Source organism: Poecilia reticulata, chromosome 12 (genome assembly GCF_904066995.2).
Source record: "Poecilia reticulata chromosome 12, P_reticulata-male-v2, whole genome shotgun sequence".
NCBI classification, from domain to species: domain Eukaryota; kingdom Metazoa; phylum Chordata; class Actinopteri; order Cyprinodontiformes; family Poeciliidae; genus Poecilia; species Poecilia reticulata.
Window position 1 is genome coordinate 23,382,316 of NC_088841.1, and position 13,075 is coordinate 23,395,390.

A 13,075-nucleotide genomic window follows, 5' to 3' on the forward strand; every position below is an offset into this window, starting at 1 on the left:
AAACAAACATATGAATAAACTAAAACACAAAAACAAAACACAAGAATTAAAAACCTAAACACAAAGGAATGAACCCATATGGCAACACCCCAACAACAACAGTAAACAACACTGAATATGGCAACACCTTAGGAACAAAAATAAAACCAGAAATGATCATGAAAGAAACAAAAGAAAACACAACCACAACATTTTACCCTCTGAATGGTTTAACCTTTTCACCTTCATCCGAATAAAAACATGCAACTAGGGCAGGTTTTTGAGTGTTCACTAAAAATACTTTTAAACTTATCTTCTTGAATGTCATAATAGTTTAAGAGCTTAAAAACATATTTTCCTGTCTCCACATACCACACAGTCGTTCAGCTCTCCGAGGTAGCTTTGCATCCTGGTGTCGGTGAGGAACTTCACCTCCGTGTCGGTCGGACCCAGCCGGCTTCCTGGATGACAGGAGTAGGTCACCCTCTGAGACGCAGAGACGCTGTGCAGCCGCAGGAAACGCATCTGCACCACACTCTCACCTGGATAAGAAAACTAACAAGCACATCTTCAATGTTAATATCTACCAGGTCTGCAACTAACCATTATTTTAGCAATCGATTAATCCAGCATTAGTTGATTATGCTGATGATTAATCAATCATTAAGTGGTTAGATTTTCATCTAACCACTTAAGTCTTTTTATACAATATTAGAAATACAATAAAAGATGCAAATAAAAACAAAGAAAACAGCAAGAAAAACATTTTATTGCCTAAAACGAAATAACTTGGTTCCTTTAGTACATCTGAAGCTAAAACTGCCACTTGAAGAGATTTGGCAAAAGCATATTTACAAAGATTTTTTTCAGCTTAATTTCAAAATGTATATATTTTTTGTAAAGTTTTTACCTAATTACGCTTTTTTTCAGCAAGTAGCAGAACAGCTATTTAGCTATGTGTTCAGCAGCTATGTAGCTAACAATCTAGCTAGTTTTCTTTTGAGCTATAGATAAATACATAATTAGCTTTCTAGCTAGTTATATTTAGTTGTAACTTGATAGATAGATAGCTAGCTAGCTTGATAGCTAAGGAGTTTTGGATAAAACATTTACACAAAGGTTTTTGTTTTTAGCTTAATTGCAAAATGTTTCTATTTGTATTTGCTATAATACTGCTCTGAATATGTTCTTTTTTCCCCCATAAAATTGCCTTTTTTGAATGCATACTTCAGTTAACGATTAACAAATTACTAAATTAGTTTATGATTATTTCAATAATCGATTAATTGCAATTAATCGTGGTAAATCCGATTAATCACTTCAGCCTTAATGATAACAGCTAAAAATCTTAATTTTGACCCAGAAAGAAAAAGTTCTGTCATTGGTTGTTATCTTGTACTGATTTCTTTATTTATTGATACGGATGCAGTTGCTTCACATCATTTATCTCATGTCCTTAGTTGAAAATGATTTTTCAACTGGTCTGTTCTGGGTCTTCCTGCCAGTGTTCATGAATGAATATCTGCTAAATTAAGAGGTAAATCGATAAAAAAGACTGATGAACATCAGTTTATATCAGTCACCTGGTGACCCTGATCCAGCCTGCTGAGCCACTGAAATGATCCGACTGCAGCTGATTCTTCCATCCAAGCCTTCATCGGCAGCTGCAGAAAAAAAATGATGTTTCCAATGAAAAATATTTAGCTGTTTATCATTTAAAGAGATGGAGAGAGTGTGATTCTGCCTCAAATCGTCTCAGTGTCGGCACTAAGAGCATGTTCCTGCTGCGAGTCGTTGAAGCGAGCGGCTTAACGAGGCTCCTTCAGGTCAGCGCAGACGTTGTGTGATTTCCTGCAGCCGTCTTGAGTGCAGGTTTCATACCTGGGAGTGTTGGGGGTGAAGGCAGGTCTGCTTTGATGAGGAGGTGAAGCTGCAGTAGGCCAGCAGAGCGTCGGCGGAGCTGCCCTGGTTGGGGTCGATGTAATACATCCCTGCAGAGGAGCGAGAAGGCGGCAGCAGCTCAGAGATCAGCATGGATCAACACAGCGAGCTCTGTACTGACAATAACTCTGGAGCAAAAACATCTCCCATATCATGAAAGAGGAGAGAAGCTGGAAAAACTACATTTCTAGATACATATATATTTATTCAACTGTCTTTATTGATAGCCAAATATAAATAGCTATAGGTATTATATGCAATCAGATCACTAAATACATAGATATTTGAATATATATGTACTTGCATAGCTACAAAAATACATAATTGTTTATCTATATAGATAGCTAATAGCTACATGTTTATCTATTACATGGCTAAACAGATAGCTATCTATATAGATAGCTAAATAAATAGCTATGTATTAGGGTAATAAATTGGCTATCTATTTAGCGTCTTATCTTGATAGATAAATGAATAGCTATTTAGCTATCCAGCTAGCTATTTATCTTGATAGCTAAGTAGACAGCTAGCTAAATACCTAAATATGTAGCTATTTATTTAGCTGTTATAAAATACTGCTAAATAGATCACTAGCTAGAAAGCTATTCGTCTAGTTATCTAGATATCTAGTTATAGGTGGCTAAGTAGCTATCTATGTAGAATCGCTAGCTAGCAAGCTAAACAACTATTTAGCTAGCTATCCATCTGTATAGCTATCTAGATACATAGCTACACAGCTAGATAACTTGTTTTCTAGATAAATAGCTAAATAGCTAATAACCCATGTGTAAACAGATAGCTAAATAACTTCAGTTAGCTATCAATATAGGACCTAGTTGTACAATAATCCAGGTTGAAGCTTATTTTGAAGGAAACGTTTTAAGACTGAATGGCCTCCAGCCTGTTCGGTCTCCATGGTAACCAACAGGTATCCAGGCTGCTGAACATCATATTCACAAACGGACCAGGACCAAAAGAAACATTCAGGAATACAAACAAATTAATGTTTTAAAAATCTCTCTTCCTTCTTCTATTTTTATGTTTAAGGAAAAAAAAAAAAAACAGGATTTAGTCAAACAAAGTCGACTTCCCAGGTTTATATCTGTTAATGTGAAAAGTTAGCGTCCTGGAGCCGATTCTCCTCCAACACCGTATCTGCTGCTGTAGCTGCTAGCAGCCATGAGGTGGATGTCGTTTCTCACCGCTGCTGAACTCGGGGTGGCAGAGCCAGAGCTCCAGGCAGGTGGTGGCCGGGCGCCGCTTGGTGCCGTCGGGAGGATCCAGCAGCAGCCGCAGCTCCTGTTGCAGGGCGTCCAGCAGCGTCTGCAGCAGGGACAAGTTCGGCTTGTCCGACATGTACATCAGGCTCTGCAGGCACAGATTGTTGTCAGTTCCTGTAACGGCCAGTGTTTTATTTAAAAAACTGCAATATTGATCACATGTCTTATGGGAAACTGATTGATTTGCCTTTAGTTGAGTGACAGTCATGTTCAGTGACTTTCCTGGGGGGCCAGCGACACCAGGTGGGCCCTAAAGCAGAGGAATAAAACTGATCACGTCTTAAAACACATGAAATAAACTTTTAATAACAACTAAACATGAATCTAACAAAAAAATCAACTTAAAGAAATTTACCCTAAAAGCTTTTTAAGATACAAACGTTTGTCAAATCAAACTAAGTTGGTGTCAAAAGTTTGTGCTGCGGAAAAGTCTGTTTGTGCCGCCATCATTTTAAAGATGGTAGTAAAGGTTTAAAGGTGAAAAGGTCGACCTTTGACCCTTTTCCTGATTTTATTTATGAAATCAAACTAATTTGGTCTATCAACTTTATGCTGCTTTTGTTTTGAAGATTTTAATTAAAGTTTAAAGGTCAGAAGGTCAATCAGCTCCACCCCACGTTACCCACACCAAACAAAATGGCTGCCATTAATTCTTCTACATTTGTGCAGCAAAAAAATAAATAAATTCTGTTTGTGCCGCCATTGCTTCCAGGGGTCATGAAAGGTCAACCAGTCATCCAACATTTACAGAAAACAAAATAACTTTCAGTAAAATCTTCAAAACTAAAGCAGCACAAACGAAGCAGAGCAGATCAATACATCGATCGATTGATCGATTAACTTACAGGGAGGCCTCTTCTTCCAGGAAGTCCAGGTTGACCTTGGTAACCTTTCAACCCCTGCCAGAAAAATAAACAACATTTAGTGATTTAGAGCCACAAACACCAAACCTAAAACCAGCTTTTAATTATAATTAACAAAATTATTTCTATTTGCTAAATGCTTGGAAAACTGGTGAGAACTTTTGTTTTTCTGTCTAGAATTAAAATTCAGGGATAAATGTGTTCTAAAACTTATAATTTGGGTCAAATTTGTATTACCTTCCACTGAACCTAGTTCTAACTGTGTGTGTGTGTGTATATATATATATATATATATATCAGCTTTTAAAACTCCAGATGATGAACGACTGAAACAAAATCAGGTCTCAGATGTTTTTCAGTTATTTTTACTGGAATAATTTGTATCATTTGTATTGTTGCTATGCTGGACATTATGAAGCCAAAACCTTTCAAGAAAAGCCCAAAAAATTAAAAATAAAATAAAAATTAGGACTAAAATACAACAAATAAAAATCACAACTAATTTCCTGTAGTTGATATTTATCGTTTTTTTAATGAAGGTTATGCAACATTTAGCTGGACTGACGGCAGAAAACTAAAATATTAGCATTTAATAAATATTGTTGATGACATCATACCTTTAATCCAAACCATCCCTGCAAACAAAGAGAAGATAAAATTTTATGTCCATTAGGTGGACATTTTCTTTTCACTCTCAAACAATAAAATTAAACATTAATATAATCACAATACCAACAGTTGGATCTTAAAACATTAAAGAAAACATTTAGATGGCTGAACTTTATTTAAGTTCTGCAGGTTTTTTCTGATCCGTTAGGAAATAAAATAAATTATTTGCTAATAGAAAATATTGTCCAATTATGTCCATGTGTGATTCTGAATCTAAATATTAAAAAAACTATATAATTTCTACTAAATATACTAGAGTTTATCCATTTTGTGGGATATACTGACATCTAGTGGCATAAGTTGTAAATTACAGCTAGTTTTTCAGCTTTTTTTGACAGTAATTTTCCTGATGATGTCCATAATGTGACCAACTGGAGCGTGAAGAAGCTGCTTACGGGTAAGCCGGGCATTCCCAGCGCTCCTCTCGGCCCGGGCGGACCGATGTTTCCCTGGAAACACCGACACCAGAGAGTCAAACGTTTGTTTTTAGACAAAATGAAATTCAATCCTACTGCAAACACATGAATGGTGCAAACTCCAAAACACAACAAAAGCCATAATCACAGGAAACAGAGCAAATACAAATCGCCACAAACCTGCAGAAGTCCTCCAGACCACTAGGTGGCGTCTGGAGTAGCTGATATTAAATATGTTGCTACTCTATAATATTGTAAAAGACATTAAGTATAACACACATTTTCTTTATTCCTCCAACGTTTTTCTGGACGTCCCGTCTTCTTTGATCATAAAAGACGCAGTGATCGACTCCCCCTAGTGGTCTGGAGGTCTTCTGTTTTGTGCTGCACGTTTGCAGCATTTTGCCGTTTTTGCTATTTGTAGTATTTTTTCTTTACCTCCCGTCAGATCAATATTTTTCTGCTGCACCTGCTGGCCAACGTTTATAACTTTACCAATATTTGACCAATACGTCATTAAAAGTCTAAATGCTAAATATCTGTGACATGTATGAACTGTTTATGGGTCTGAAAGGTTCTGTACATTATGAAACAATCAGGAAGTACCTGCTCTCCTTTCTGGCCGGCTGGACCGGTCAATCCGACTGGACCTCGACTCCCCTGGAATGTTAAATAACGTAACATTTTTTTAATTTTCCTATTAGAGCCACATTTTATTGGTTTACATCTGAATAATTCAACCCTGTGGAGCCTCCATAAGAGACTTAAAGCTCCCTTAATATCACAATCTAAACTCATGAAACACGTTAAAAACGTCTGAAAAGACAGTGGTACCTTTCTGCCCTCAGGTCCAGGGGGCCCAGGTGTCCCCATGTCTCCTTTCTCACCCTGGAGACCAAAAGGCAGGAATTTAACTCCAAACAATGTTGTAAAATACAGATCCGTCTCCCAGACGGTTCATTATAAACCTAAAGTGGTTTCACAGCTTTGGATATCCTTTAAAACCTACCGTTGCTTTAAACTGCTGTTAAAGGTGACTTATTACACTTCCATGAACAGGTTAGGATAAATCTATGGCCTATTCAAAACATGTTCATGGCATGTATTATACAAAATCATTCTTAGATAATGAGATTTTAGATGTCTTATGGCGTCTTGTTACTTTAAATCCAAATAATCTGCTGCTGGCCACGCCCCCAACTCAACGTTTACACTCTCATATGGAAATGGCTGCAAACAGATGCCCAAGTATACAACTGTACATCTATGAAAAGCAGAATTGGAGCCTCCTGCACAACCAACAAGAATGCAGCAAGAGGTTTCTGGATGTTAAGTCAACAAGAAAACATTCGTCTTTTCCGTCAGCCATTGTACAGAGCATACCGACGTAAAACCAACTGTTCAAACGTGCTGTAGCTCCTCTTGGGTTGCTAGGTACCGGGTGGAATTCCACTGGTGTTGCTAAGTAACGGGCCAATTTCCACTGAGGTTGTTAGGTAACGGGCGGAATTCCACTGGGGTTGCTAAGTAACGGGCCAATTTCCACTGGGGTTGCTAGGTAACGGGTGGAATTCCATAACGTTGCAGTGTCAATAAAACTTGATTTGACCAACGGCTCGTTTTTCAGACTCCATAAACGTTAAGTTTTTGCTGTTGATTACTTGGGTTGTTTTTGGAAGCAGTGGAGACCCAAACGGAAGTATAAAAATGTTTTTAAATGACTTTTTCATGAAAAAAATATGCATCATTTTTGTTTCATTTTCGATTATGCACTACTTTCTGTTGATCCGTCACATAAAATTCTGGTAAAATGTGTAGAGATTCTTCAGGGATTAATATAATTCTGCAAAGTGCTTCATCTCCAGGCTCGGTGAGTTGTCATCCATTTTGCGGTTAATTAAATTTATGCCAACATAAGACCAAATTTTATAATTTTCAGAAAGTTTAATCACTCTAGTTTACCTCTTCTCCCTTTTCACCTTGATCCCCCAGATCTCCAGGCAGGCCAGGAATTCCCTAAGCGGGAATAAAAACACAAAACAAATCCATAAATTAGAAAATAAATCAAAATGTATGCCTCACTTTTGTTAAAAGTCATTTTTATGAAGAAAATAAATAAACGTACGATGCTTCCTGGCCAGCCAAGCAGGCCTGTCGTCCCCCTTTCTCCTGCTTCACCCTAAATGACATAAAAATCTCAAACTGTCAGAAAAGATTGAACCAAATGCATGAAAACTTCCCGGTAATGTTTCTGTATTCTCCACCTTCGGTCCTCTGTCTCCCCTGGTCCCTCTGACTCCAGCCTTTCCCCGTCTCCCCTGAGGAAATGTTCGACGTGTTTGTGTCAAAAGGATGAAATGCACAACAATCTGCGCCATGTTTAATGCATGAAACTTCTGCTTTTAGACATGTTTACACTTATGCAAACCGCCCAAACCAAAGGAACTTTATTCACCCAGATGACATTCAGAACAGGGACAAACTCTCTGCACGCTTTGCTTTACAGGAAAAGAAATTTGAAATGTGCAACAGAATCAGGGTCACCTTACCCGCCTTCCCATGGGACCAGTTTTCCCTGAAGGTCCAATTTCACCATCATCTCCCTGTTGGAGCAACACGCAGAGGGACGAGGTTAACGAGAGCAAATTTACATCTAATGTCTCTGTATGAACCTGAAATTATGTCTTTATTGCTACTTTAGCAAGACGTGTGTGTAAGAAGAGTCAGAAGACTCTCAATAGTACACAGAGTCTATGCAAAAAGTTTTAAACAATCACTTCTTAGGCATTATTTAAAAATAACTTTGTTTGTTGTAAGCTTTTCAGATGGTTTTTGTCAATAGTTTTGCTTTTTGGAGATCTTTATTTTCATTTTTCCTTCTTTTTTGGGGAAAATTAAACAGTTTCACCATAAATGAAAGGAATTCTAGGCAGTTATTGCCAAATGCTTTGGCTGAATGTAAATAAAAATACATATGCAATGACAGGAAGATCACAAGAATAAATAAAATAAAATCTTTACTGCAATAACAGATAGGTTGCTAGCTGTAGACAGCTGGTTGTAGATAGCAAGATATCTATAGCTAGCTAGGTAGCTACAGGTAGCTTACTGTAGATATCCACTATAACTAGCTGCAGCTGTATAGCTAGCTGTAGATAGACTAAAGCTAACTTACTTTAGATATACAGCTAGTTTGGTGTACATACAGAGGTAGCTGTAAATAGACATTACTGTAGATCTCTAGCTAGCTGTAGATAAACTGACATGTTAAACAAATAGATGTATATTTTCATTACTTTTTGGACTGAATAATTGTAGCATTTTGAATCAGTTTTTCTGAACTAAGCTGATTAAACTAATGAAAAAGTGATTTTAAATCACTTTATAAGGTTCCGGTTTTTTATGTCTCTTCCCTGAACTCTCAACATTTATCTTATTCTTCCGCCCCCTTTTAATTCCTTAAATTACCATATAAATCATCATTTTGGTAACTAATATTTGATAAAAGAGACATTAACTGTCCAACGAGAACATTGTTTTATTGACTCCTAATGTCACATTATGATTTTTCTCCAACTTGCATTGTTGAGCGCTTAACATTTGCCTTTATTTTAGACCTTTTTACATATTTAAAAAGGGAAAGTGATGATATATGCTCTTTAGAAAATCTGACCTTCTCTCCTTTGCCGCCTTGTTTCCCTTCAGATCCAGATTTTCCATATATGCCCTGCAAACCAAAATGGTTCTGTTAGCTTGATTTCAGACTGAGCAATCACACTGTCCTTTGAGGATAATTTTATTTAGTCTAAAATAAACATTATGCAGCTGTTAGGGTCTCATGTATTTCACTTAGACACCTACAGGAGCCCCTACAAGGCCGGGAGGACCCTGAGCTCCCATCTGTCCCGGGGGTCCCTACAATTGAGTCATAAAGGACAGAGTAAAAATGTTTAAGAATCAACCTTGAGTGGATTATTAGTAGATTTCATTCATGGTTTTACCTCCAACCCCAGTAGACCTGAAGGACCTTGAATTCCTGGAAGACCGTCTTCACCCTGAACAGGATATTTCCAAACAAATGTTCATCAGGAAGATATAGAAGTGATGAAAGTTGATGCATCCATCCAGACATCCACTGGTTTCCACTGAAGTTCATATCCAGGAAACCCAGATATTACTCTAGCTAGCAACAAAAAGCCTCTCCTTTCATGGCTTACCATAAAGCTATAGCTAAATAGCTAACACCATATATTTAGCTACCCATAGACACCACTATGTGGCTAGCTATAGATAGTTAGCTACTGATAGCTAACTAGTCACACATACAGCTTGCTATCTGTCTAGGTAGCTAGTTAGATCTAATAGCTAGCTTTAGGTATCTAGCTATATAGCTAGCTAGTTAGCTATAGATTGTTTGTGATATTTAGCTAGCAACAACTAGCTAGCTATTGATATTTAGTGATAGTTAGCTAGCTGTAGATATTTAGTGATAGTTAGCTAGCTATAGATATTCAGTGATAGCTAGCTAGATATAGATATTTAGTGATAGGTAGCTAACTATAGATATTTAGTGATAGCTAGCTAGCTAGCTATTGCTGCCATAGAGAGTGGCATATCACTGGATTAAAAATGAAGATCTCCTTCACTAAAACCCAGATATTTCTCTACGTAGCAACAGGATGTCTGTCACAACTTAATGATCTTCTAGTTTGAATAAAGGAAACATAAACTCTTGGTAACCTGTTCTCCTGGTGGGCCTGGTACTCCTGGTTCACCTCTGACCCCTATCGCCCCGGGTTCACCTTTGGCTCCTTCATCCCCCTTTGCTCCAGCTTGACCAGATTGACCCTTTGACAGAAACAGAAGGGGATCATCTTCAGCATAAGGTGAATTTTCTCTCTACGTCGTCGTTTATCTTTTTGTATTTCTGATATTTTTAGACACTCACAGACGGTCCGAACCCTCCAGGGTCTCCTCTGACCCCTCTGGGTCCGATGACTCCCTGTCACCATGAAAACATAATAAATGACTGAAAGGGAAACTGCAGAAACAAAACGATTAGACTCCATGTTTCACCTGAGGACCGTCTGATCCAGCAGGCCCAGAGAGTCCGGCTGGCCCAGGTTCCCCCTAACAAGATGAAATATTCATCTTTAACAACAAAACCACGATAATTTTTACATTTCAGCCTTAAAATATCATCCTGCATCTGTTTCATAGACTAAAACAAGCAAGGATTTTCTTTAAATCATCACTAAAATTATATTTAGATGATTTTGTCTTGAAATGTCAAAAAGCTTTCATTAAAAAATTAAAATTGATCTAAAATCATTAGAAATTTAAATATTGAAAAGTGGCATCACTAATCACTATAAATAATGATTTAGGTATTAATTTATTTCCAAATTCAGATAAAGCCTCCCATCACTTTGTTATACAAAATAAATAATTTTATTTATTTATAGCTTTTAGAATTTAATTACTTATTTTTTTACTGAAAGCTTAGTATAAATAAATAAATACAGAAACTAATTAACCCATTACATCAATATTTAAAAACAGAGGTAAAAATAACACAAATCTATAATTATTTAAACGTCATAATTTATAGTGTCAAAATAAATTCTAACATTTTTACATTATTTTCTACAATCATACAGATTTATTTATTTTTTTCTGAATCATTTAGTTTTATTTAATATTGTGCAAAATGTAATAAATAAAATAAAAATAAAAACTTAAAAAAATAATATTCATTGTTTATGTATTTATTGTCCATTTCATTTGGTAAATTTTATATTTCAGTAATTATTTAATGATGAATTAAACAATTTAATTACAAAACATTTAACACATATCAGGCCAAGATTACGTAATAATTTGATCAAATTTAATTATTTAAATTCATTAAAAATATAATTATGAGCCTAAATAAAATAAAATTAGCAAACCACATGTACAAATTTTAAATAAAGAAATTATATGAGGCACATGATTTTAATTTAAAAATACATATTTACGTTTTTTATTGTGGAACTTTTAAAAATTAATAATTTGCAGGCAACAAATGGAATAGTTTACTAAATAAATAGATAAATGCAGCATTAATTAATCGGGTTCTTATTTAAAAACATTCAGCTCTAATCTAAATATTATAAAATCTTTGATCAGGATGGAAAATGGTGCCACCTTCTGTCCCGGCGGTCCATCTGGTCCTGGTCGTCCCAGTCGACCCGCGATGCCCTAAAACGACCAGAACCACAGAATAAACGGTCCTGCAGTGAGACGGGCAGCAGAGCGGTTTCACCTGGTCCAGGTAAGAAGCTCACCTGGAGCCCAGACGGGCCCACAGGACCCGGACCTCCAGCCGCTCCAGGCTCTCCCTGCGCAGGAACAACAAAAACTGTTAAAACAAAAACTCAACAACAAACTTTCACTTTTCAGAAACATCAGGGATTCTCCTCACCGTTCTCCCGATGTTTCCCTTTTCTCCCTTTGGCCCCTGGAGCCCGTTTCCCCCGATGGACCCCCAGGGGCCCTCTGGGCCCGACGGACCAGGAGGTCCCACGTCGCCCTGGCAACAGCAAGCACAAACAACTTCCTGTTCCTCAGCAATTCATGACTGTGTGATCAACTCTAGAGCTGCAACTGTGGCTTATTCAGACGATTAATCGATTATATGGGTGATTAATCAATTCTTCTGTCAATTAACTGCTTAATTAAATGTAGATTATTCTATTATTTGGATGATTAATCAATTATTTGGACGACTAATAGGTTATTTGAACAATTAATCAATTATTCAGATTTAAAAATTATCATTTTCTGCTGATTCTTTTATGTAACCACTACGATATACGATATTAGAAATACATTAAAAATATGCAAGTAACCAAATAATTCACAGAGAAAATAAACATTTTATTGCCTAAAAGCAATCCTTCAGTGAAAGATTGATCATTTACAGGATTTAGAGTTTGTGGTTTACATTTTGTCCATTTAAAATTATTAATATTTCAATGAAATGGTAACAAAACTCATGAATGTGGTGAACTGAACCCAAATCCAACTCTGTCAGCAGCACATGATAAATCATCATCAGCTCTGACTGGGTTGTTTTTTCACCAAATGGCCTTTTGTTGAATCAATTACTAATCTAGTAATCGATTATTTCAATAATCGATTAATCGTCTCAGCCCGTTACCTTCTCTCCTTTGGGTCCAGGCTCTCCAGGTTCACCAGGAAGCCCGACTTCCCCCTGCAGAACAACCAGAACCACTGAGGCTCATTTCCACTGAAAAACAAAGCTACTCATAACAGAAACTCTGTAAAACAAAAGTAAAGGTCATGTGTTTTAATGACCTAGTCAAAGTCTGGAGCGACTGACTCACAAACCCCTTAGCTAGATGGATGAGGAAACATTTCAGTCTGCAGACGTTTATCAAATTTCAACAAAATCCAGAGAAATTAGTGTTTGATTTGTCTTAGATTTTTTTCTAAATTTAGATTTTGGCAGCAACTCGTTAGATTTACTGGAGTAACTTTTGAAAACATGTTTATTATTCTCAGAATGGAACAACTTGTTCCTGCAGTTTCACGTTTTAAAGTGAAATAAACTGACCGGAAAAAATGTTTTTCATTTTGTTCTAAAATTTCCACATAACTTTTTGTTATGTGGAAGGTATTTGGTAAACTTTTTACCAAATACCTTTTTTACTTTTACTTGAGTAAAATCAGCAGGATTTTTTTATTGAAAGAAACTTATTTGGAAATGTATTTCTTTTGTTATGTTATTTATAATATTAATTATTTTGATTTTGGTCTTTAAAATACCGAAATCGTCACTAAATTGTGTATTTTAGTCCATCTGATGACGTCATTTTTAAATATTAAATTATGTTTTGTTCAGTAGCTTTTTTACAAAATA

At 36.4% G+C, this 13,075-nt stretch overlaps 1 protein-coding gene across 3 annotated transcripts in view; it reads right to left on the minus strand.

The window, feature by feature from the left end:
- Nucleotides 1–13,075, minus strand: part of LOC103473993 (uncharacterized) — a 78,436-nt gene that overhangs the window by 1,503 nt on the left and 63,858 nt on the right. For all 3 annotated transcript variants that reach the window (XM_017307678.2, XM_081613473.1, XM_017307679.2), the window contains 24 exons: nt 12,353–12,406; nt 11,615–11,722; nt 11,478–11,531; nt 11,338–11,391; nt 10,225–10,278; nt 10,097–10,150; nt 9,889–9,996; nt 9,150–9,203; nt 9,010–9,063; nt 8,822–8,875; nt 7,698–7,751; nt 7,413–7,466; nt 7,274–7,327; nt 7,111–7,164; nt 5,983–6,036; nt 5,755–5,808; nt 5,128–5,181; nt 4,681–4,698; nt 4,046–4,099; nt 3,388–3,450; nt 3,123–3,288; nt 1,861–1,970; nt 1,563–1,643; nt 352–534 (listed from right to left, as the gene is read on the minus strand). In XM_017307678.2, the coding sequence (XP_017163167.1) occupies nt 352–534; nt 1,563–1,643; nt 1,861–1,970; nt 3,123–3,288; nt 3,388–3,450; nt 4,046–4,099; nt 4,681–4,698; nt 5,128–5,181; nt 5,755–5,808; nt 5,983–6,036; nt 7,111–7,164; nt 7,274–7,327; nt 7,413–7,466; nt 7,698–7,751; nt 8,822–8,875; nt 9,010–9,063; nt 9,150–9,203; nt 9,889–9,996; nt 10,097–10,150; nt 10,225–10,278; nt 11,338–11,391; nt 11,478–11,531; nt 11,615–11,722; nt 12,353–12,406 (1,701 nt within the window). The remainder of the gene's footprint in view (nt 1–351; nt 535–1,562; nt 1,644–1,860; nt 1,971–3,122; nt 3,289–3,387; nt 3,451–4,045; nt 4,100–4,680; nt 4,699–5,127; nt 5,182–5,754; nt 5,809–5,982; nt 6,037–7,110; nt 7,165–7,273; nt 7,328–7,412; nt 7,467–7,697; nt 7,752–8,821; nt 8,876–9,009; nt 9,064–9,149; nt 9,204–9,888; nt 9,997–10,096; nt 10,151–10,224; nt 10,279–11,337; nt 11,392–11,477; nt 11,532–11,614; nt 11,723–12,352; nt 12,407–13,075) is intronic.